The sequence below is a fragment of the Hylobates moloch genome, unplaced genomic scaffold, assembly GCF_009828535.3.
Source record: "Hylobates moloch isolate HMO894 unplaced genomic scaffold, HMol_V3 SCAFFOLD_8, whole genome shotgun sequence".
NCBI classification, from domain to species: Eukaryota; Metazoa; Chordata; class Mammalia; order Primates; family Hylobatidae; genus Hylobates; species Hylobates moloch.
Window position 1 is genome coordinate 47,557,695 of NW_026652283.1, and position 24,345 is coordinate 47,582,039.

The 24,345-nt window shown below is 40.3% G+C and overlaps 1 protein-coding gene across 2 annotated transcripts in view; it reads right to left on the reverse strand.

Moving 5' to 3' along the window:
• EFCAB14 (EF-hand calcium binding domain 14) overlaps positions 1 to 24,345 on the reverse strand; it is a 44,536-nt gene that overhangs the window by 6,227 nt on the left and 13,964 nt on the right. The window contains exons 4-10 of one of the 2 annotated variants that reach the window (XM_032160750.2): positions 15,650 to 15,748; positions 10,564 to 10,674; positions 8,326 to 8,430; positions 7,091 to 7,282; positions 5,569 to 5,655; positions 3,268 to 3,379; positions 2,076 to 2,201 (exon numbers count right to left, since the gene is read on the reverse strand). In XM_032160750.2, the coding sequence (XP_032016641.1) occupies positions 2,076 to 2,201; positions 3,268 to 3,379; positions 5,569 to 5,655; positions 7,091 to 7,282; positions 8,326 to 8,430; positions 10,564 to 10,674; positions 15,650 to 15,748 (832 nt within the window). The remainder of the gene's footprint in view (positions 1 to 2,075; positions 2,202 to 3,267; positions 3,380 to 5,568; positions 5,656 to 7,090; positions 7,283 to 8,325; positions 8,431 to 10,563; positions 10,675 to 15,649; positions 15,749 to 24,345) is intronic. The other variant, XM_032160751.2, reaches the window with a different exon arrangement.

Below are 24,345 nucleotides of genomic sequence, written 5' to 3' on the forward strand. Positions count from 1 at the left end.
ATACCTAGGTAAAATAGGCCTCTTGATGTTTGGTATTCAGGAAGAATAAAAATAGCTTGAAGGGAGGGAAAACAGTTGCAGTGCAAGGTCCAGTCCATCAAGGAGCTCCTATAAACAAGCTTCTGAATAGGGCCCTACTCTCACTCCTACAATAGGTGCAGCAATGCAGCTAATAAAATGTCAAAAGCTCTCTGAAAGGCAGGAAAGCAGTGGGACACTTGTTCCCAATGCCTTACACCAAGTGGCTAGCTGAAGAATCCTGTTTTTCAGAGTATCTCTGTCCCCAGGCTAGTTCATGGCGGATTTGGTCATGCAAGTCCGCCGCCATTCAGCCTTCTCTGCCTCAGCCAGTAGAGACGGGGTTTCACCGTGGTCTCGATCTCCTGACCTCGTGATCCGCCCGCCTCGGCCTCCCAAAGTGCTGGGATTACAAGCGTGAGCCACCGCGCCCGGCCTTTTCTTTTTTTTTGTGGCATGAGTTTATACAACATGCTACACTACGCACTTAGTAGCAGTATTCAAATAAAAATATGATTGCTGCCTCAGGTCATTCCAAAAGTGTAGTCGTCCAAAAGTATTTAAGGCCTATGCTGAGGACTGAAGCACGAATGTTAAGACTGCTATTCCTTAATCTGACCTAATAGCTTCCCCCCATTCATTCTCATCAAATATTGATGTAACAATGGAAAGTGGCAGGAAGCTTGTGTTCCCATTAAACACAACACTTTCCCTCCTCCCCAGAGAACAGAAAAAAAAAGTCAGGAACAGGGAAGAAAAGCAATCACATTTAAATGGTGATATAAAAATTTAAGTCTTCTATGCTTTAAGCATTTAATTGCAATGTGTAGGTAACTCATTCATTTATTTAACAAATATTCAGGAGTACCAGGTACTGTGCTAGGGGCTGGGAGTAAACAAGACGTAGTCTTTACCCATAGGAAGTTATATTTTGTATCTCCCCAGGAAATTCCAACAGAGTGACATGTACTAAACAGGGGCAAACAAAATTTAAGAGCACACAGGAGGAGCCTAATCCAGTCATGGGAGGTAAAGAAATGTTCCTGGTAGAATGGTATCTAGGCTAAAGAGAAGAGCCAGAGGAAGGTGGGGTGGACAGAAGCAAGTGATTTGCCAGGCAGCCAGCTAATACAAAATCAGGAGGCACTAAACATCACCATGAGGGATAAAACATGCACTGCTGGAAGCAATGCAAACACATTTTTCTGTGAATCATATCCTTTGTACTAATATTTTGCTGATTTTCAGTAAAAGGGCCCTTCATTTTTGGAGGGCCCTGACAAACAGGGTCAACTTTTACTTTATTTTACTAATCTCGTGGTATTGTATTTGCTTTTATGCCTTCTCCATTACACTGTAATATCCTTGAAGAAAGAAAATGAGACCATATCTTATACTGTATTCTTATTGCTTAGCACTAGGTTTAATGAGGCACTCAGTGAATGAAGACCCTAAAAAACATTAACAGAAAGACAATATAGTACTCTGGTTAAAAGTGCAAGCTTTGGCCAGGTGAGTTGGTTTGTGCTTGTAATCCCAGCACTTCAGTAGGCGGATCACTTGAGGTCAGGAGTTCAAGACCAGCCTGGCCAACATGGTGAAACCCTATCTTTACTAAAAATACAAAAAATTAGCCGGGCATGGTGGCACACACCTGTCGTCCCAGCTACTTGGGAGGCTGAGGCATGAGAATTCCTTAACCCTGGGAGGCAGAGGTTGCAGTGAGCCCAGATTGTGCCACTGCACTCCAGACTGGGGGTCTAAAAAAAAAGTACAAGCTTTGGCATCAGACTGTCTTGGTTTGCATTCTGTTTCAACCAATTATTTGCTGTGTGGACTTAGGCAGTTTCCCTATCAGTAAAATGGGTATAATACATAAATACTTATGTTCATGGGATGGTTATCAGGATTATACGACATAATGCATATCAAGTAACTGGCACTTGATATCTGCTCAATAAATGTTAGATCATATATATTTTTGACAAGTGAAAATAAACATTAAAAAGTTATTACTTTGAACATTCCCATTACTACCCCGTGGTATAAAAATTTACCTTCAGTGCTAGAAACTCCTGGTAGGGAGATAGGTCTTAGTTGGGCAGCTTTCTCAACTGGGTCTCCAAGAAACTGTGAAAATTTTGGCAATGCTGATGGCTTTGATGTGAAACTCTCTACTTGCTCTGTAACAAATACATATGGTTTTATTTAGGATTATTGAATCTAACACCAAATTAAACTAGCATCGAAGGTCACCTTTTAGGAAAATTGGATATACAATTAATTTAGAGAAACATTTGAAGATTAAGTAGCATAGTGACGATGTGAAGTTAAAGGCTTGGATTGAGACATATTTGCGGGCAAGGGAACACCAACCAGTATTACATTACATTAAGGTTTGCAGCAGCAGTCCCATTAGAAGATCTTACAGTACAAGCTAGCATTAAACATGTTTAGATGGTAAAAGCTTAAGCTGTCAAGTGACAAGAACATAGTGGCCGGATATCAAAGATCTTGACATCCTGGGAGATGTGCTTTAAACCCAGTCTAGGGGTATGGCCACCCGCTAAGCTGGTGCTAAGAGTGCAACCATAAGATGATGTAGCACAATGTTAGGACAAGGCATCCCACCACAGTTCTGTCTCCTACCTAAAGGAGAATTCAAGAGAGCTTGTACTGCTTTTCTAAAATAGAAAAATACTTGTGTGGGGAAAGGGTCAAAGCTAACACAGTCCAGTGCCTTGGTTATGTCCTCACAGGGTCTAAATCAGTGGAGGCTAATGTATCTGCTAATATTGATTAGACAGGTCCATACCTAAAGCCAAAGACCCTCCCAACCCAAAGATCCCATCATTATTTTTGTTAACGATTTTCAGAAGGACGAATATTTATTTTTAAATACATGTTATGCACTTACAGAAAGGAAAAGACTCCCATAAACAACTTTTAGGGCTGGTTTAATATACACTATGACAGTAACATTTTTGCCTATAATTGGATGCAGACAGCATGGAGAATTCTATTTCCAGCTAAACATTACCGATTCTTCCCTTAATAGACTAGAGTACAAATCATGTACAAAATGGGCCTTTTCTAAATGAAAGCAAAGTGTATCAGCTTCATCTCGGTGCATTCAGGCATCACTCGCTTGGTGCGATCAGTACTGCTGGAACACCTTCCCTGCTCCCCATGTGGGAGGCAAGCTGCTCAAGCCTCCATGAAATATTAAGAAGCCGGCTCTGCTCTCACCTTCATTGGCGGTCTCTGGAGGCCTGTTGCTCTCAGGTTTGTTTGTAAGAGCACTGATCAGCTGGAGCTTCTCTCTTAGCTTGGATACCTGAGAATTTGAACTATCTTCTCTCTGCCCAAAACAAAGATTACAGAAGGTTTAAGGTGGTAGTAAGACTTCATCTAATTGTCCACTGTATTCCCAGAGCCTGTTTAGCATGTAGTGCTTGACCCTCAGTAGGTTCCCTATAAAGACAATAAAAGAATGAATCAACATATACTGGTGATGTCTTTGGTCCTCAGCACTGATAAGTATCTTGCTGGATTTGAGACCATTAAGGGAACATTATGCTACAGATGATCTGATTCCCCGTGAACATTTGGCTGATGGGGAAAGGAATGCATGTGTCAGCAGTAAAGGAAATGTACCCTTGCTCAGGTGCCTATGCGACACCCATTTCCTAAATGAGCAGGATCTTGTTTTCTAGGAGCTATTTCACACTAACTAAATAACTTTCCGAAATATCTTGCTTCACCTTGTGACTAGACCACTTTAGGCAGAATTTCATGCTCTTACCACCTTACAAAAAGAAGCAACTGAACAAAAACAAGCCACAAGTTTTCCCCTGATCTTTCCTCTGTTTCTCCCTGGTGATGAGTCAACTGGTGGCAGAAACTGTTAGGACATAAAGAAGGAGTTGTAATATTTCTAATTCAAAGTCTTGCTTGATCTTTTAAAAAAGTTTTTCCCCCATACCCTGCCTTATTCCCAGGAGTATCAAGAGTGGCATAAACAAATGTATTTAATTATAAAAAGAGAGACATCTGGTTTCTATGAGGCTCGTTTCTAACTGCTTAGATGAGTGTGAAAGGTCTTGATCCTACGTTTAATTAGAACACCAACTCATTACACATTTATTCTATTAATTATTATGATTTACTTTTCTTGTATAAGTAATTATTATGTATTTACTTATCTTGCTGCTATCTTATTTCTACTCTAATAGTTACTGTACAGTAGTTCACTCAGTTTATTTAGGGAGCTAAAATATGAACATATGTAGTGAAAACTAGGTACTAAATGTTTGAAGAACTAATGGTAAGGAGAAATTGTATCTGGTTAGGATGTTTGGATGAGGTAGGACAAAGGAACTGATACCCTGGGATGACAGTTAAAAACAAAAAAGGCCTGAAAGTAAAGCCAAGATGAAATTTATGTACATGTGTGTACCAGTGTGTTCTGACATGTATTGTTAAAATGTGAACTGTGGCTGAAATTGCTACTACTTTCTAATAGAAACCACCTATTAGTTTTTTTGTGCTCAAAATTTACATCTGGCTCTTCAGTTTTTCTGTCTTCTCTAGGTGAGGTTTAAAAAAAATCTGCAGAAGCAGTCAGAAAACTCAGCAAAAGCTTAGCTTATGATGCATTAAAACCTTAATATATTGTGACTTTATCTAAATAATATAAAACTATTAAGGAAATAAAAATAAAGATGGAAAGCATTACATCAAAAGCTGCCTTTACTGTGTGGTTCCAGTTCAAGTTCATTTTCTCTGAACCTCAGATCTTCCAACTTCTCAAACATAATATGCATTTGAGATGGTAATTTAGTCACTTGGTCATAATCTTCTTGGCTTTTCCTTTATCTTAGCCCAGAGTTTAACATTCTAATCAGAGAATACTGTAATCACACTTTCTTTTCTAGAATATCAAAGCATATCATAGATTGCTTGTCTTGACAGTATGTCTGGGAAGAACAAAAAAGGGGAAGGTACAAGGTGAAGGGAACTGGCTGAGGTTTAAATGGACTATGAATACATTGAGATTGCAATATAAAAATAGGAAATAAATTTTAGATTAGACACCATTTTTAGATTATCTATGCCTCTGTCCCCCATCATTAGTACAAATAACTTACTGTCTTAGCATAAAAGTCATTTCCTTAGGGAAGCCTTCTTGATCTTATCATATCCTGTATTTGTCCTTTATAATACTTATCATACTCATGATTCATGACCTGTTCAATTATGTGTTAACGATTTTCTGACTGACAGGACTTCGAGCTCCACCAGAATAGGGGTCACATGTCTGCCTTGCTCACTATGGTCCCCCCAGCTCCTATTAAAGTGTTTGGCACAGAGTAGGTGCCTAAAAAAGTATTCATTTATTCACTAATATACTAATTTACTAATTGCTTTGTTTCGAAGTTTCAGCACATGAGAACAAAAGTACGCCCTTTGAAAAAGTAGCAGTAGATCAAAAGCACAGAGATGCTGCTGCATTTACTTTTACTTCAGGGTAAGCCTCCCATTATTTACCTTTATGCTTTGGATTTTTACTGTATCTGTTCTGTTGGTGACTTGATCCAAAGACTCTCTTTTCAGAGTGGCAGATCTATCACCCATCTTAAAGGGCAAAACAAAAACAAACAAACAAACAAAGGGAAGATTAAAGGTAAACATTAAAACTTGAACATCTAGCACTCTTAAACAAATTGGTCAAACTTATTTAAAGGATCTCAGAACACTCTCAACAGAAATTGCAGAGGAGTGGGAGATGGGAGGAGAGAGGGAGAAAGGCCAGAGAGACAAAGTTTCTAGCTGTTTCAGTCACAAACTTTAAGGCTTTGAAGGATAAAAGGTGGTAGAACTTTTGCTCAAAATACCATGCTGAGTATGATGCTGCTCTATGAAACGTAGGACAGATGGATACTATTACCTATTTTCTCTGCTGGAGAAATATAAAGTAGGGGGAGAGGGCAGAGACAGTAAAGAGAGTTTAGGAGTGGTAAGTTTTCACAATAAGCCTTGAAAACTTTCAAGGCATAATACTCATCATCCAAAATTCTTAGCCAACCTAGTTTAGCTGAGTTCAAAAGGGCTTTGTAAAATAAAGCTCCTTTAATCTTCACAGCTTTGTAGTAAATTATACACCCCTGTAAAGCAGGAGGGGAACAGGTCTTCCCACTCCACCCTTCAAAGCCAAGTCCAGGCAACTTGCCAAGGCTCCACTGTGACAGAGCCAGTTCAAATACTGCTTTCCATGAACCAGAGTTTGACTTTATTTGTGGGCTTGCTTCCAGCTTTGGTGGTTACTTGAATTTATGGCACAATTTCCTGTATTTGGTTTCTATTTTTAAATATATGACTGTGTCTTTGCTATATGAAGTTTTTAAGGGTGGGGGCTGCAGTTATTAAAAAAAGAATCCATGTGGATCCCTGCACAAAGTTTATGTGAAACTGCACATTTCATTCACAACAATATGAAAACCAGTGACTTAGAAGGTCAGTTTCCTTACATGTAAAATGGGGAGGTGAACTCAACGACCTCTTAAGTTGGGGAGCTGATCTGACCTGATCTGTTTCCTGACATATGCAAAAAGTTCCCCTTAATATATAGACAGCAGGATAAATATGAAAGCCAAGTTCAGGCTTAAAGAAATGATAAAAGATTTTTGGTTACATCATTTTCATGGCTCCCACCCCTAATAACTTCAAAAAGAAAAGACCCAGAAGGCCCTTGGAAATACGTGCCAGCACTTCCCTACCAGATGGCGCACCGGTAACATGACAGTAGCCTTGTCATCTCTGCCAACAACTTGTGGTGAGGCCTTGGTAAGCGACTCGACCTCTCCACATCTCCCGCTCCAAATCAGGACAAACACTGCCTGGCCTTTCACATCACACAGCTAGTGTGAGGATTAAATGAGACACGGATTAAGCACAACACAAACGTGTAGCCTCTCAAATATGCCAGAAGGCTGTTCTCAAAAGGTGGGAGAATGTCATCCATGCACAGACAAAACACACTGCATGTCACAAAAGATCAGAAAAGGCTTACCATGCTGAAGGACAGGTTTGCTTTCTTTTCTACCTTGCTCATAGCAACCACATCGCTTTCTATCAGGTTGACTCTCTGGGTAAGATTACTGACTGTCTCGTTCATTCCCTCGAGTTTAAGATCATTCTGTCTCTGGTACCCCACTAGGGCACTGTTTACCTCCTCTAAAGAGTTGTGAAGGTACAGGATATCCTAGAGTGGAAATAAATAACGTTATGCAATCCACTAAAGACGTAAATTAGACAAGCAGGCCAGCAGCACCGAACAACCATTACTATGTCAAGTACTGAAGTAAACCCCTTTTCCTGGTTTTGACCACCAATCGTCTGTTTTTGCTTTGTCCTTTGCACTCTAAATTGCTCCTTTTGGAATTGTTTGGCCTCAGCTAGACAGGAGGGGGAAAGAGGGAAGAGGAGTACCTACATGATTCACTCTTTGGTCCCAGAAAGCTGAGAGCTTGAGAATTGATTTCTCCAATGTTTACCTCACCTGCTGGCGGAAAGGCTTGCTGGGTTATTAACTGAAAGGTCCATTAACCTAATTTGTCAGAACAAATCTACCTCAGGAACAATACCAATTACTGAATTGGCTCATGTAACAAAACCGTAACAAGTAGTGCATTGTTTAGTATAAGATTCAATTATTTTTATTGACATCCTCCAGTACTGATTGCTACTTTAAAAAGAATGATAACTATAGGTTTTTAAGGGCATTAAACTCAGGACAGGAATTCTTCTTAGTGAAGATTTCCTCTATTCTCTTTAATGTGATTCTGAACTCAATAGTCTTTTTTCCCCCTCTTGCCTTTTCGTCTTTAGACTTTAGAAAATCCTGATTTTCAAGGATATGCTTTCTAACATTCTTAGAATTTACTATGGCTCAAAATAGCCATCACTCTGGATTACTTTGCTATCCATTCATCTTTAACCTGCCCAGATAGCTATTTTTTCATAAAGAGTTTCAGGATAATCTGCTCATTCTATGTCTTTCAAGATAAGAAAAGGAATTTACTCCACTGACTGATGTGCAGGGAAAAACTGCAAAGCGCCAAAGAAGGGAAAGGACAGCAATATGGATCCCCGAGATATCAACACACATTCCTCTCTGCTCAGCTCCCAGGCAGGCAAATAAATACAGGAGGCACCTGCTGAGACACCAAACCCTAAGCCCAAACTATTTGGCTGCCTCTGCAGTGCACTGTGGTCACAGGGAGTTAAGCCAGAGATAAAAAGCACCTGTTTCAAATTCTCACTGTGGGTTTTATTGTCAAGTTCTGATGTGGCTGAAGGTGATGGAATGATCTGGTTGCTTCCAGGAGTCTCCTTCAAGAAGTGCTGATTCTGTTAAAAGGATAGAAGTTTAGTGGAGGCAACAAGGAATTATTAGGTCTACTTAACTATCTGAGAATGTCCTAGAACATTCTAGCCTCCCCCAGAATGCATCCACAGATTAATCAGTAAGTACTGCCAGGGAATGTACAGGCTAACCAGTCCCGTGCTAGGTTCTGAGAGAACCCAGCTTGAGCATGCGCTAGGCCAGCAGCACCAAGATTACATCAGGGAACTGAGATCCTCTTAGTCTATTTCTCAATCTCTTAAAGGAATGAACTCTCTAGAAACCATTTCTCCTTTGCCCCATTGCCTGTACTCCCAGAGAAACTATAGCATCACTGTAACTTTCCGGGGACCAACTCGGTCTCAACCTGGGACAGTGTCATTGTTTCCACTGGACTCAAGAGCTTTGACATTAAAAAGGCAGCCAGTTATGTAACCACTGGCTTTGGGCATTTAGCATAACCACCAATCACGTGCATTATTAGTTTTTCCCTTATAGCATTATGCTAAGTAAGACTTATGTTTGAGGGTTATCTTTCCTTTCCCATTCCCTTCCCACTGCTGAAGTTTCTTTCCAGAGACTGGAAAGTATAACATGTTTATATACACTTTTCCTTTAGTGAGGAAAACTTTGCATGGCTTAACCCTTCAGAGCCCATAACTATGACTTATCTAGCATAAAGAATGACAGTAGGAGGATTACTATCGGCAGCTATGGAAATTTAAAAGAAGTAGATTTAATTATAACAGAATGCAACTAGTGAAAATAAGTTGTTTTCCTTGAAATCTGAAATCAACCCTGTTTTTATAAGAAAACCAAAAGGCAACAATAAAGAGAAAAAGAGAAAAAGAGGACAGAAGGCGGGGGGAATCCATGGTTCTAGAAAGCAGGAAATTTTTTAGTTAGGAAAAATTATTTTGGACAATAGTGAATTACTTGAGACCATAATCAAGACATTAAGATAATAAAAGAATTGCTAAATTAGAGGAGTCTTTGTTACTATGGGTCACACAGTCACTCAGTGGCAGTTAGACAGGGGTCTGGACACCCAGATCCATGTTTTTTCCTCTGGGTTAGCCCCACTAAGTAACAGTGAGGTGTGCCAGTCCTGAAGAAAATGGAAAAAAACTCTCTTCTAGAGCTCTCTAATATAGCCCAGGTCTCCTTGGTACAAACTTCCCAATTTAAACTTGGAATTCTGAAGCTTGCAAAGAGCAGGTGGGGGTGGCAGGCAGATCCAGAAATTGGCAGAGAGACTAGGGAACTTTTGTGTGCCTTGAATAGTCCTGATTTCAGATGAGTTACACATAATTCATCTTCCCAGCAAGATGGCAAGGGCTGCACCATCCTTTTTTACTCTTCATAAATCCTTCATGGGGCTGTCACCCATTAAGTGATTGATTAAGGCCTCCAAATGACTGCAGACAGCTTACATCTGCAGCAGCACTAAGTGATCCAGAGATATTTGAAAACAATTCCTAGGCACTGGAGGGGTTTGCTTCTGTCAGTTATCTGTTGCTGCCTAACAAATTATCCCAAAGCTTTGTGGTTTAAAACAACAATTAAGTATTCTCATGATTCTGTGGGTTGACTGGGCTCAGCTGGGGGTTGAGGGATGGGGGTGGTGCTGTTCCATGTGTTGTAGGCTGCATTTAACTGACAGCCTGGCTGGAGCTGGAGCATGCTAGACAGCCTGCCTTTCATCCACGAGCACACGTTTCAGCATTTGGGAGTCTAAGAGCCTTGCTCAAATTCCTGATGCACAGAATAGTGAGAAATAATTACTTGTTTTAAGCCACAAACTTCTGGGGGTGCTTTGTTATGTAGAAATAAACAATGAGACACTTTTCCACTTCCCTTTCCTTCTTTTCCATTTTCTGTCCTTCCCATTCCATCCTCAGGAACTGTGTCTTATTACCTTACCTCCTCCAGTACTATGTTCGCAAAAGATTTGGCTTTTAATTCTATCTACCATAATTGCTTTATTAACAAATTGTAGAACAATCAATGTATACTGCTTATTAGATCTTTTGAACAGATGCATAGCAGGGCCTTTTCAGATTAGTGGAAAGTTGGCGTCATGACTCTTACACAAAAAAGGGTGAGCAGGAGCATGCTGACTTGCTGGGTCTCCTTACCATATCAGTCTGCAGTAATTCCATCGTTTTCTTGTGTTCATCCACCGTTTTCTGTAGTGCTTCCACAGCAAGATGGACGCTGTTTAAAGTATTGCCAATGGAAGCTACACTCTGAACGGAAACATATAGGAAGGTGTAAAAAAGCTTTAAGAGACAACTGACATGCAATAAACTGTACATATTCAAAATGTATAATTTGAATGTTTTGACACATAAACAATTGTGAAACCAGTACTACAATCAAGATAATAAACACTCATCACCTCTAAAAGTTTCCTCATGACCCTCTGTAATCACTCCCTTGCCGATCGTTCCCAGGCCACCACTGATCCACTTTCTGTCACAATAAATCAGTCTTCATTTTCTAGATTTTATATAAGTAGAACCAGTGAGCAAGTAGTGCTTTTTAAAGTGTGGCTTCTTCTACTCAGCAGAATTGGGATTCATCCATGTTGAGGCTACTTGGCAGGCTGCCGAGCAGCATTCCATTGTGTGGCTCTATCACAGTTTCTCTCTCCCCCTGCTCATGGACATTTAGGCTGTGTTCAATATTTGACTATTACAAATGAAGATGCTATAAACATTCATGTTCAGGTCTTTATGTGGACTTATAGTCATTCCCCTTTATCATATGCTTTCTAATCGCCATAATACCTAGCAGGTGAATGGCTGATCATATGGCAGATCTATGCTTCACCTGTTAAAAAACTGCCCAACAATGTTCTAAAATGGTTATGCCATTTTATATTCCTACCAGCAGGGAATGAGAGTTCCTGTTACTCCACATTCTCACCAATATTGGTACAGTCATTCTTTTCAACTTTAGCCATTCTAATGGAAGTGTATATTGTGATTTTAATTTACATTGCCCTAATGAAACACTGCCCTAATGAAAATCGGTGTTTCTAATTATTTCAAATATCTTCAAATTATGACTCCACGTAGTGTATACTGAGATAATTAACAGCACTCTCTCTCTCTCTCTTTCTCTCACTATCAATCAATCAAACAAGTAATTTTCTTAATTTAAATGATTTTTCCTAGAGGAAAACCAAATCTTCCCTAAAGAAAAAATATTAGTTTATAAATCTGGAACCCAGGGATAAGGTTCTCTCACAAACTGCCTCTGTCAATCCCTGCTGTGGGCAGGCAGATGGCCAAGCTAACACAGTAGACTGCCACTTGTTAGGAGCAAAGGACACTTCGAGCAAAAGTGGGAAGGAACCATATCTGGCTTTAGGAAACTCAATACTGCAGAGATGAAAGAAAACTAGAATCCTGTCAGCAACCATTGAATAGAGATATGAGTAGTGGCTTATTTGCTTTCATTAGCCCTAAAAAGCCCAAGTGGACAGGGAACTTGGAGATATAATTCAGAAGCCATGTTTTAAAAAAGGCCTTTCCTAAGGGAACATCTAAAAGGGTGTTACTATTCAGTGAGTTTTGGCCTTTTCAAGACATGCTGACAGTTTTACAGTGCCACATTAGTATTTTTAACCAAGGTCATTTTTATTACACTGATATCCAAGAATCCAAGAGAACACGAGATGACGTTAAAAAAAATTACATGAGATACAATAGGTATTTGGGATGACCTACCACTTCAAAACTGAGCCACTTGAAAGAAACACAGTGCCTGGCACCATAAACACACAGATTTGCAGAGACAACACACTGGGTAAAAGTATCTAAGCTGGTTTGCTATCTATGTAAGCTCTGTTGCTATCTATGTAAGCTCTGAATGCCTGTTACAAAAGCCACAGGCATTCAAAGACACCTACTGTTTGTGAATCCAATCCTCACTGGCTGGATGTATGAGCCCATTAGGATGCCAGAAGATAGTAAGCTCTTGTTTAAGGATTTTTTTTTTCTTTTTTTTCTTCCCCCTAAGGAAGCAGCTGACAGAGCCATGTGAACTCTGGAGCAAAACTCTGAAACTAGTATTCCCATCAACTGCAAAGTGCCTGGTACATACTGGAGGAAGTTCCACAAATGTTTATTGAATGAATACATTCAAGAATAAACCAGTTTCCTTTTCTGGTACCAAAACAGAGATATAGACCAATGGAACAGAACAGAGCCTTCAGAAATAATACCACACATCTACAACCATCTGATCTTTGACAAACCTGACAAAAACAAAAAATGGGGAAAGGATTCCCTATTTAATAAACGTTGCTGGGAAAACTGGCTAGCCATATGTAGAAAGCTGAAACTGGATCCCTTCCTTACACCTGATACAAAAATTAATTCAAGATGGATTAAAGACTTAAATGTTAGACCTAAAACCATTAAAACCCTAGAAGAAAACCTAGGCAATACCATTCAGGACATAGGCATGGGCAAGGACTTCAAGTCTAAAACACCAAAAGCGATGGCAACAAAAGCCAAAATTGACAAATGGGATCTAATTAAACTAAAGAGCTTCTGCACAGCAAAAGAAACTACCATCAGAGTGAACAGGCAACCTACAGAATGGGAGAAAATTTTTGCAATCTACTTATCTGACAAAGGGCTAATATCCAGAATCTACAAAGAACTCAAACAAATTTATAAGAAAAAAACAAATAACCCCATCAAAAAGTGGGCGAAGGATATGAACAGACACTTTTCAAAAGAAGACATTTATGCAGCCAACAGACACATGAAAAAATGCTCATCATCACTGGCCATCAGAGAAATGCAGATCAAAACCACAATGAGATACCATCTCACACCAGTTAGAATGGCAATCATTGAAAAGTCAGGAAACAACAGGTGCTGGAGAGGATGTGGAGAAGTAGGAACACTTTTACACTGTTGGTGGGACTGTAAACTAGTTCAACCATTGTGGAAGACAGTGTGGCGATTCCTCAGGGATCTAGAACTAGAAATACCATTTGACCCAGCCATCCCATTACTGGGTATATACCCAAAGGATTATAAATCATGTTGCTATAAAGACACATGCACACGTAAAATCATGTTGCTATAAAGACACATGCACACGTATATTTATTGCAGCACTATTCACAATAGCAAAGACTTGGAACCAACCCAAACGTCCATCAATGATAGACTGGATTAAGAAAACATGGCACATAGCCGGGCGCGGTGGCTCACGCTTGTAATCCCAGCACTTTGGGAGGCGGAGGCGGGCGGATCACGAGGTCAGGAGATCGAGACCACAGTGAAACCCTGTCTCTACTAAAAATACAAAAAAAAAATTAGCCGGGCGTGGTGGCGGGCGCCTGTAGTCCCAGCTACTTGGAGAGGCTGAGGCAGGAGAATAGCGTGAACCCGGGAGGCGGAGCTTGCAGTGAGCCGAGATTGCGCCACTGCACTCCAGCCTGGGCGACAGAGCGAGACTCCGTCTCAAAAAAAAAAAAGAAAACATGGCACATATACACTATGGAATACTATGCAGCCATAAAAAAGGATGAGTTCATGTCCTTTGTAGGGACATAGATGAAGCTGGAAACCATCATTCTCAGCAAACTGCTGCAAGGACAAAAAACCAAACACCACATGTTCTCACTCATAGGTGGGAATTGAACAATGAGAACACTTGGACACAGGAAGGGGAACATCACATCCCGGGGCCTGTTGTGGGGTTGGAGGAGGGGGAGGGAAAGCATTAGGAGATATATCTAATGTAAATGATGAGTTAATGGGTGTAGCACACCAACATGGCACATGTATACATATGTAACAAACTTGCATGTTGTGCACATGTACCCTAGAACTTAAAGTATAATTAAAAAAAAATAAAAAAAAGAATAAACCAGTTTCCTTTTCTAATGCAAGACTGTGAGAGCTGCTTCTGTACTAATGGCTACAGAAGCCTATCATTTCCTGACTTGGCCCTAGGAACAATGGCAAGAATCTGGCCTCATCAGAGTTGTCCCTACCCTTTTTTTTTTTTTTACCCCCCCAAAGTTGTAAGTAGATGGCCACATTGGACAAGTAGCAAATTATGGAGACTGAGCACACACAGATGGTGTGGCTATAAAATAGCAAATTTTGTCTTCGCTTACGGCTTAGAAATTTCTTGCTCCTTTGTGGAAAGAATTCACATGCTCATAGACCCTGGCACATAATCTGATCAAACTTAGCACATATTTTTATAATTCAAAGATCCTAGATTTGATATCCACTGTTTGGGGAATCCCTTCTTCCATTTCCTGTGTCAGGGGATGATGTTCTTTATGTTCGAATTAGGCACCTTCTTCTTCCTACCCCATCCACTCTTCCCATCCATCTCTCAATCTCTCCATCTGTGACCAACCAGATGAGTACTATTCATCTGGTTGGTCACAGATCACTGTAGCCTCAACCTCCCAGGCTCAAGTGATCTTCCTACCTCAGCCTCCCATGTAGCTGGGACTACAGGTGTGTGCCAGCTAACTTTAAAATTTTTTGTAAAGATGAGGTCTCCCTATGTTGCCCAGGCTGGTCTGTAATTCCTGGGTTCAAGTGATCCTCCTGGCTCAGCCTCCGAAAATGTTGGGATTACAGTCATGAGCTACCATGCCCAGCCTCCAAAGTGATTTTTACCAATTTATACTCTTAGCAGGAGCAGGAGTGTTTGAAAATTTCCTTTGTTCCACATATCCTTGCCAACACTTGTTTCCTGAATTTTTAATTTTTGCATTTCCCCGGGTCATCTTTTTTTTTTAAACTTTCTTAATTATGGAAAATAACAGAGATTTAGGGCAACTATCATGTACAATTGGTCTGCTTTAATGAAGACATTGTGAGTGGTGAACTGAAAAAGCAAGCTGAAAAGCAAACCCATATATGCTAACACGAGAGTGCCAGCAGAGCAATTCTGGGACTCAGAGAGCCAAATAATAAAGGTATAAACCCATATAAATCACAGCTGATGTAACCTGTTGCAAATTAAAGGCCTAACTAACCAGACCAAAACAAAATTGTTCTGAATTCTTTAGGACACAATGATACACTCCATTACTGCCCTCTTGGAGCAGCTGATTTCAAATGCTAGGCTTTCAATGAAAACTTATAAGAAGCTAGAATTATGGCAAATAGTACCCACACATGGCACCTACCTTCTGAAGTCTCTGTACCCACACATGGCACCTACCTTCTGAAGTCCCTCTACAGTGGTAGGCAGGCTAATCAAGTCTGCAGCTGACTTAACATTGGCTTTGAGGTGGTTCACTGCAGAAGTCAACAGAGAAATCTGAACAAAAAAGAGTAACAAACAATGAAAACAAATGAGAATTTGTAGAGGACACGTTACCTTCACAAACTCTATAGTTGGTGATGTCAAGATAGTCTAGGATTTTATGTGCTTCTGCAACCCTGTCAGCTCACAGAAGTAAAGGAAATAGTACTTTGGATAGAGTTGGGATCTGGGAGGCAACAATAATACCCCTTCTTTCCCTGCCCAATTTGAACACTAGTGCCAACGAGTAAAGGCAAGTGTTATTCTTCACCCTGTCCTGGCAGCACAAGATCCCAAAATCTTTTTTTTTGAGACGGAGTCTCGCTCTGTCGCCCAGGCTGGAGTGCAGTGGCACGATCTCGGCTCACTGCAAGCTCCGCCTCCCGGGTTCACGCCATTCTCCTGCCTCAGCCTCTCTTAGTAGCTGGGACTACAGGCGCCCGCCACCACGCCCGGCTAATTTTTTGTATTTTTTTTTAGTAGAGACAGGGTTTCACCGTGGTCTCAATCTCCTGACCTCGTGATCCGCCCGCCTAGGCCTCCCAAAGTGCTGGGATTACAAGCGTGAGCCACCACGCCCGGCCCCCCCAAAATCTTAAATTACTCAAAAGATGCTGTAATTGTCACACACTCCTTCAACAATTGGACAGGAAGAAAGCTAATGATGAAGGCTCACTTCAAAATTTCATTTTGGTAAAATGTAACACCTCAGTAATTTACCAAACTTTTGTTTTTGCCCAAGTGAGAACATATATTATAAAGTAAAAGCCCATCTCACAAAATACAGTCTATAGGAACTGCACTCTGACAATTTGAACAGCACTTTCAACTACTTGGGGATTTGGTTTTGGTTTAATAATGTGACTAATATTTCAAACTCAATAGCTCAACCAGAGCACTACTTTGTATCCTGAAGGGGCTCAATAAATACTCACTGACTCACTGACTGATGCAATGTATGTATTAAAATAGGAATTTAATCAAAATAAAATGGGGCTTCCCTTCTGCTATTTAGGCATAGAATTCTAAATATCTAGACTTTGCTCTTGAATGGGAACTGGGGGAACCTGTGTAATAGTCAGTTTCAGGCCGCAGAGACAATATTCTAAAAGCTTTGCAGTTTGGCTCAAAACACTTGAAAGATTCTTAGTTCTAAACTGCTTTCCTATTCTAAATTCTAGGATGAGAACACAGATCTACCAATAGCAATTATATTCAGAGTGGCCTCATAAGGTACCCACCAGTTTCTGGGCACTTGTTATGGGCCAAGCACAGTGGTAGGCACTGGGGGATGTAAGACAAAACAGAACCTGATTCCCTACTCATTCCTTTAGCAAGTATTTGGCATCTCTGTGCCAGACACTGCTGCAATCATTGTGGAGACAGCAGAGAGGCAAACAAGACCATGAAGCTCTGCTCTCATGGAGCATACATCCTAGTAAAAGGTGACAGAAAAACAAAGAAAAGAAACCAGATTGTAATAACTACTATGCTAAGAATTTTTTCTTTTCTTTTTTTTTTTGAGACAGTCTTGCTCTGTCGCCCAGGCTGGAGTACAGTGGAGTGATCTCGGCTCACTGCAGCCTCTGTCTCCCGGGTTCAAGTGATTCTCGTGCCTTAGCCTCTTGAGTAGCCGGGATTACAGGTGCATGCCCCTACACCTGGCAAATTTTCGCATTTTTAGTAGAGATAGGGGTTTCGCCATGTTGGCCAGGCTGGTCTCGAACTCCTGGCCTCAGGTGATCTGCCTGCCTTGGTCTCCCAAAGTGCTGGGATAACAGGCATGAGCCACCATGTCCGGCTATGCAAAGAATTTAATTTAAACAAAGCTCTCTGAGTAAGCAGTAGTAGCTTGGTCTGAGACAGGGAGTCTGGTAAGGAGCCTGGGAACTTGGGAACTCAAGTTCTCTTTTCCCTCTTTTCTTTTAGGAGGAAAAAGTTCAAGGCTTAAGACGAATTTTCAGCCACTCACTAATAAAACAAATACTATTGGACCCTATTATTCACCAGTGGTGAACAACACAGATGTCAGGGATCCTGTGGTGTTTACATTTTAGTGCAAGGAGACAGACACTTTTATATAGAGAAATATCAGATAGTGGGAAGCACTAGAAAAAAATTAAAATAAGGTAATTTGATAGGACTGACTGGGTAGCAACTTTTAGACCGATCGGTCTGCGGAGGCCTCTGTAAGGAGATAAAATTTAAACTGAGATCTAAATAATAAGAAAGAATTAATCATATGAAGATTGGATGAAGCCTATTTCAGGGAAGAGGGAACTGCTAGACCAAAAGCCCCAGTACAGGAAAGAGCTTGGCATATTCAGAGAATAGAAGTTTAGGTGGCAGGATCTCATAATGTGTGTGTGTATGTGAGAGAGACAGAGAGACAAAGTAGGTAGTGTGGCCAGTTGTGTAGTAAAGTGCCAGAACAGGCAGGACTCTGTAAACCAGAACAAGCACATGGGTTTTACTTGAGGTGTGATAGGCAGGGGTGTGTAAGCAGGATAATTACATGAATGGAGACACCTTGTAGGAAGACTACTATGGCTGTCAGTAGAAATGGAGAGACCAGTAAGAAGGCGATCTGTGTAGTCTCGGCAAGCGATAACGGTGGTTTAGACTTGAGTGGTAGTAGAGGTAGTAGCAGAAGTAGAGACGATACGATTTGCTGGGACTGGGTGTTAACAGTGGGGAAGATAGAAGAATTAAGGGAAACTCTTAGGTCTCTCACCTCAAGGAGCTTTCAATATAACTGAGAGACAAGGCAAGAGTACATTAAAGAAACAATTAAGCATTAAACGTCATACTGAATAAAGTTCTGAGAAAAGGGTATCAATGCAAGCTGAAAGAAACAGGCTTCGCTGAAGTAGGACTCAAATTGGTACTAATTCTAACTTCTAACAGAGAAGTTAGAATTTTATACATAAAAACCAAGCAGGCATTCTTTCTAGGTTAGAAGGGTGAGGGTGGCATCGGGGGACAGGGAACACAATATGAATAGGCTCAGGAGTACTTTCTTTTCATAGCACTTCTCAAAGTGACAATGATTTGTTTAGGTGGTTATTTGATTGAGGTTTCTCTCTTCCACAAGACTATAAGCTTCATGTGATCAAGGACAATGTCTGTTTTACTTTCCACAATACGCGTGATACAAAGACTGGCATTTGTTGAATGAATGGCTGAGAATGAACACTGTGTCTGGGATGGACATTGAGAAGGCTAGTCTAAGAGTACAAGACAGAGGCCAGGGGGTAGGAGATGAGGCTAGATAAGTAGTGAACTTATTCTTTTCATCAGTAACTGGGTATAATAATAATAACAACAACAACTATTTAACAACTATCTTATAAGGATGTGTGATGGTTCCAAAATATGTCTATAAATTCTTTGATAGTCTTCTTCCCTTCAAGAGGTGAAACCTACTTCCCTTTCCCTAGAGTGTAGCCTGACTTAAGTAACTTGCTTCTAGAGAACAGAATAAAGTGGAAGTGACAACTGGCAACTTTAGAGATTAGGTCACAAAAGGTCCTATGCCTTCTTCTTTGCTCTCCTTGGATTAGTCACTCTGGGGAAGGGAGCTGCCATGCTGTGAGGACACTCGAGTAGCCCCAGAATGACAAGTCCATGTTGGGAGGAACTGAGGCCTCCTACCGAAAGCCATGTGAGTGAGGAACCTCCAGCCCCAGTCAGACCTCCAGATTATAAAGACCTGGATGACATCTTAATTGCAACCTTAGAGATCTTGGCCAGAACCAGTCTGCTAAGCTGCTCCCAAATTCCTGACATATAGAAACTATAAGATACTAAATGACTGTTGTTTTAGGCTACTAAGTTTTAGGGTAATTTGTAACCAAGGAACAGATGATCAATACAGGCTATGAGAATTAAATGAGATCTATAATCAAAGCTCTTAGCATAGTACCTGGTACAGATGAAATATCAAATAAGTGACAGTTCTTTAATGTGAAATTAATAAGCACTAAAATATGCAATTCTCCATAAGGACTCCAGAATAACCAGACTAATCATCAACATTGTAACTCTGTCCGTTTAAAAACAAGATGGGTGAGAAACCTCAGTCCACAGAGATACTCTCAGCAAACCATAAACTTCCTAAGAGAAGCAATTACATTAAGGAGGTTTACACTCATGCCTTTAAAAAGATATGAATGATATCCAGGTTTGAAAAGGACATACAGAAACAGGCATTTTCATGCACTGCTTTTGGGAGTATAAATTAGAGAAGACTTGTAAGAAGTTTATCTAGGAATATCCATCAAAATTTGAAATGTTTATATTCTTTATTTTAGCAATTTCATTTCTAGAAATCTTACAAAATAGCTCATGTACATGATATATTTTTTAAAAATAATTTTTCCTTATTTGTAACAGCAAAATACTAGAAACAATTTAAATGTATATCACTAAGAATGTGGGTATATTCAGTGGAAAAACAAGTTGTAGAACATATATTGAATGACCTTATTTATTTACAAACACACATGCATGGTAACCCACAGGTTAATTCATATTAAAAATATTATGATTTTGTAAATAGAAAGAGAACCAGAAGGATGCAGCCCACATTACTGACTGGACACCTATGGGACCATGAGAAAGAGAGAGAGAGAGAGAGAGAGAGAGTGTGTGTGTGTGTGTGTGTGTGCGTGTGCCTGTGCATGTGAGATGGTAGCACAGAGATGGGAATTGAAGGAAAATTTTCATAGGATTTCTATATGTGTTTTATAGTTTAAATCTTATATCAGAACCCATTCACAAATTACTTATGAAATTTTTAAAAAGACAAAAGATGAGAAAGAAATACACACACAGGAAAAAGACGCCACATAACTTTGGAAAGGGTTTGATGGCTTTTCTTGGCTGACCCTTTCTTCCACGCCCTCATGGGGCTTTCCGAGACCACTGTAACATGCCCAATCATAAAATGCTAGGAAGGGGTCCTGCCCCAGGTATGTTTTCCTTAGTGCCCCAAAGTATGTACACAGTTGGTTCAAGATCAGTTTGAAGGGCAAGACTATAGTTATTCCTAACGCCCTATCAATTATGTGGTTACCTTTCAGCCACCTGAGGGGACAAACTCCTTCCTCCACTGACAACCGGCCAGATCCTAAAGGAAGAAGCTGTTCTTCGGGTAAAAATTCTTCTTCCAGATACTGAAAGTTCCAGCCTCCTGAGGCTATGGCAGAGTGCATGGCTAATCAGAAGTATCTCGGGAATGGTAGTGGTCTCACAAAAAGCCAGTGTGACTGGTTGGCAGCTGTCATTTCACCCAAAGTTAAGAGCAGCTGAAAGCCAATGCCAGCAGGATCGAGTGAGGTGCTGCTGCACTTTTCTCCATGCTGCAAACACTCTATGTCTAGTGTATCAGCTGCCTCACTGTAAAAGCATGCGCTGGAGAGCTGACCATTAACTTTCCAGGTACCAAACATCACTTAGGTCTTCTTACTCACTTATAAAACCTGGATCACCCACTGTTCCCTAGGACTTGGCTATTTACCCATAAATTACAAAGCTGGATTCCGTCTTCTAGCATTCCTCTCTTCAGTAAAATAATGCCAAAATCTGTGGAAAACTATAGCAAAGCTTATATATGTAACTAAAATGGAGACGAGGCACCCTCCCATTACTTTCTCTGGAATTGCTCTGGCCTCTAACAGATGCATTCTAGAATATCAGATCAGATTCAGGTATTAGAAAAGTCACACTTTGGAATTCAAAGAGTCTAAAACGTTGAATTAAATAGAACCCATTAAGAAAAATCCATATTCCAGCCAAAAGATGAGTCATGACTTTTATGCATATTACATGACTTTTCATTAGAAAAATTAAAAATAGCTACTGTAGACCATTTGCTTAATACATCATTTTATACTATAAAGTTGGAAATGCTGCTTTTTTGCTTTGGGGTTGAAGTTAAGTGTCCTTTAAATAGTAAAGAAAAAGTTACTAAAAGACAATCATCAATGATGAGTGATTATTAGTCCTAGCAGGGACTCAGCATCATATCCTTTCAACTTTATTTACTGAGCACCTACTGAATGCTACAGGGGCTACCAAGTAACGCAGCATGGGAAGCTGGAAAGAAGAGAGGCTTCCAGGACTTGAATATTTTACTTTTAGTATTGCTACACAGCTGAGTGACTGTGGACAAGCTACTTAACTTCTTTGAACCTCGGTGTTCTTATCTGTAAAATGGAGAGAACATCTCCTACTTCATAGGACTGTAGAAGCCATGAAAGGAGATCACATGTGCAGTGCACCTAATAATGGCTGGCACAAAGAAAGCATTTAATGAATGGCAGTTATCGTCAATACCATCATCGTCATCATCATCATTGTTGCCATCGTTTTCTTTATATCATGCTTAAGGCTTAGAATACAGTGTACACCTTTCTAGTGCAATTAGAAGTATATGCAAATAAGCATCACATAAGGTATCTGGACTGAGTGCTAAAAGAGAGCTACACAGAGTACTATAGGAGAAGGGCACTCAAGGTCCTTCTTGATATGGCTCTTGCTGACTTACTTATCTCTGGCCTTTTTAACCAAACCATACTGTAGCTATAATGAGTGACTAAAATTCCCCGAACACACCATGTTTTCATTCATCTATACTTTTGCACATATAGTCAATTCTCATTATTAGTGGTAGTTATGTTCTAGAAAACTTGCAACAAACATTCAATTAGTGAATTTGAACCATCGTTCCTTGGGGAAACACAGGTTAGGTTCCTGTGAGTCCTCCGCTCATACTTTTTTTTTTTTTTTTTGAGACAGAGTCTTGCTCTTGTCGCCCAGGCTGGAGTGCAATGGCACGATCTCAGCTCACTGCAACCTCCACCTCCCGGGTTCAAGTGATTCTCCTGCTTTAGCCTCCAAGGTAGCTGGGATTACAGATGCTCGCCACCACGCCTGGCTAATTTTTGTATTTTTAGTAGAGACGGGGTTTCACCATGTTGGCCAGGCTGGTCTCGAACTCCTGACCTCGTGATCCACCCACCTTGGCCTCCCAAAGTGCTGGGATTACAGGCATGAGCCACCGCGCCCAGCCTGCTCAATTTTTTTAAACTGATCAATACAATACATAACCTTCTTGTATGTGTATTTCTGTTTAAAGACAGCTTATTTAACGCATATTGTTGACTCATTAGCATTGAACCCACAGCCAGCAGAACCATAACTCATGCCCGAAAGAAGCCTATCTAACACATGTATTTTTTCCATAGGGAACATCAGTCTCCTTGCACTTTGGAACAATAGATAACACGTTAGCACTATGGCTGAGGGACATTTTTGAACATGGAAATCACCAAAAACAGCACAAAAATATAAAAAACATGGCATTAAATATATTGTGAAAAAGACACTGTTTACAGTATAAGAGCTGAACCAAGAAGGCAGCATGTCACCTTGTTCAAACTCAGCTGTAAATATGCATGTTGGGTGACTCAAATTCCTTGCTGCTATGCATGTGTTGGTGAATGACTGCAAAAGTGTCACAAGTATAGATTTTGAGATTACAAATAAATTTAGCAAGTTCAGAATTCATAAATTATGAAGATCAACTGCACTAATGTTCTACCTAAAATATTATTCTTTCTGTAGAATTCAGCTGGCCAACTCCTATTTGCCCTTCAGGACTCAGTTCAAGATCTCTTAGAAGTCTCACCTGGCCCCAGTCTAGGTGAGATACATACTTAAAAATGCCCTCACAATACTCATTTGGACCTATTTCTTTTTGCTTATCAGGCTGCTTTACAACTGTTTACTTTTCTATTTCCTCCATCTGATTATAAGATCCTTGAGGGAACTGGGGGCAGTGGCTCACATGTGTAATCCCAGTACTTTGGGAGGCTAAGGTGGGAGGATCACTTGATCTCAGGAGTTTACAACTAGCCTGGGAAATAATGAGACCCTGTCTTTACAAAAAAAATAAAAAAAAAAAAAAAGAGTAAAAGAAAGAAAAAAAATTCGCCAGACATGGTAGTGCGTGCCTGCAGTCCCAGCTACTCTGGAGACTGAGGTGGGAGGATCACTTGAGCCCGGGAGGTTGAGGCTGCACTGAGCTGTGATTGCGTCACTGCACCCCAGCCTGGGTGACAGAGTGAGATTGTGTCTCAAAAAAAAGAAAAAAAAGGTCAGAGGGAGCTTGTTTGCCCACTATGTTCTGCCATGTGAGGACACAGCAAGAAAGTGCCATGTATGAAATAATGAGCCTTCACCAGACACCAAATCCGCTGGTGCCTTATCTTGGACTTCCCCGCCCCTGCTGTTTTCAAGTTACATAGTCTAAGATATTTTGTTATAGCAGCCCGAATGGATTGAGACAGAATCCAAAGCCTAGCTCCATAAAAGCAGCTACGTAAATGTTTGTTGAATAATGTCTTCAAGGAAGTAGGAGGAGACTCCCTATAACAGTCAAGAGGGAATGAGTATAAAACCAGAGGTTTCATGAATAAAACAGAAAAGTAGATTTCAACTACTAATTTAAAGCTTTTTCAAGGGAAGATTTGATTTTAACTTTTTTTTTTTTTCAAACTAATGGCTTTTTTTCAGATTGTATTAACTTCAACTTACATTGTGATAAG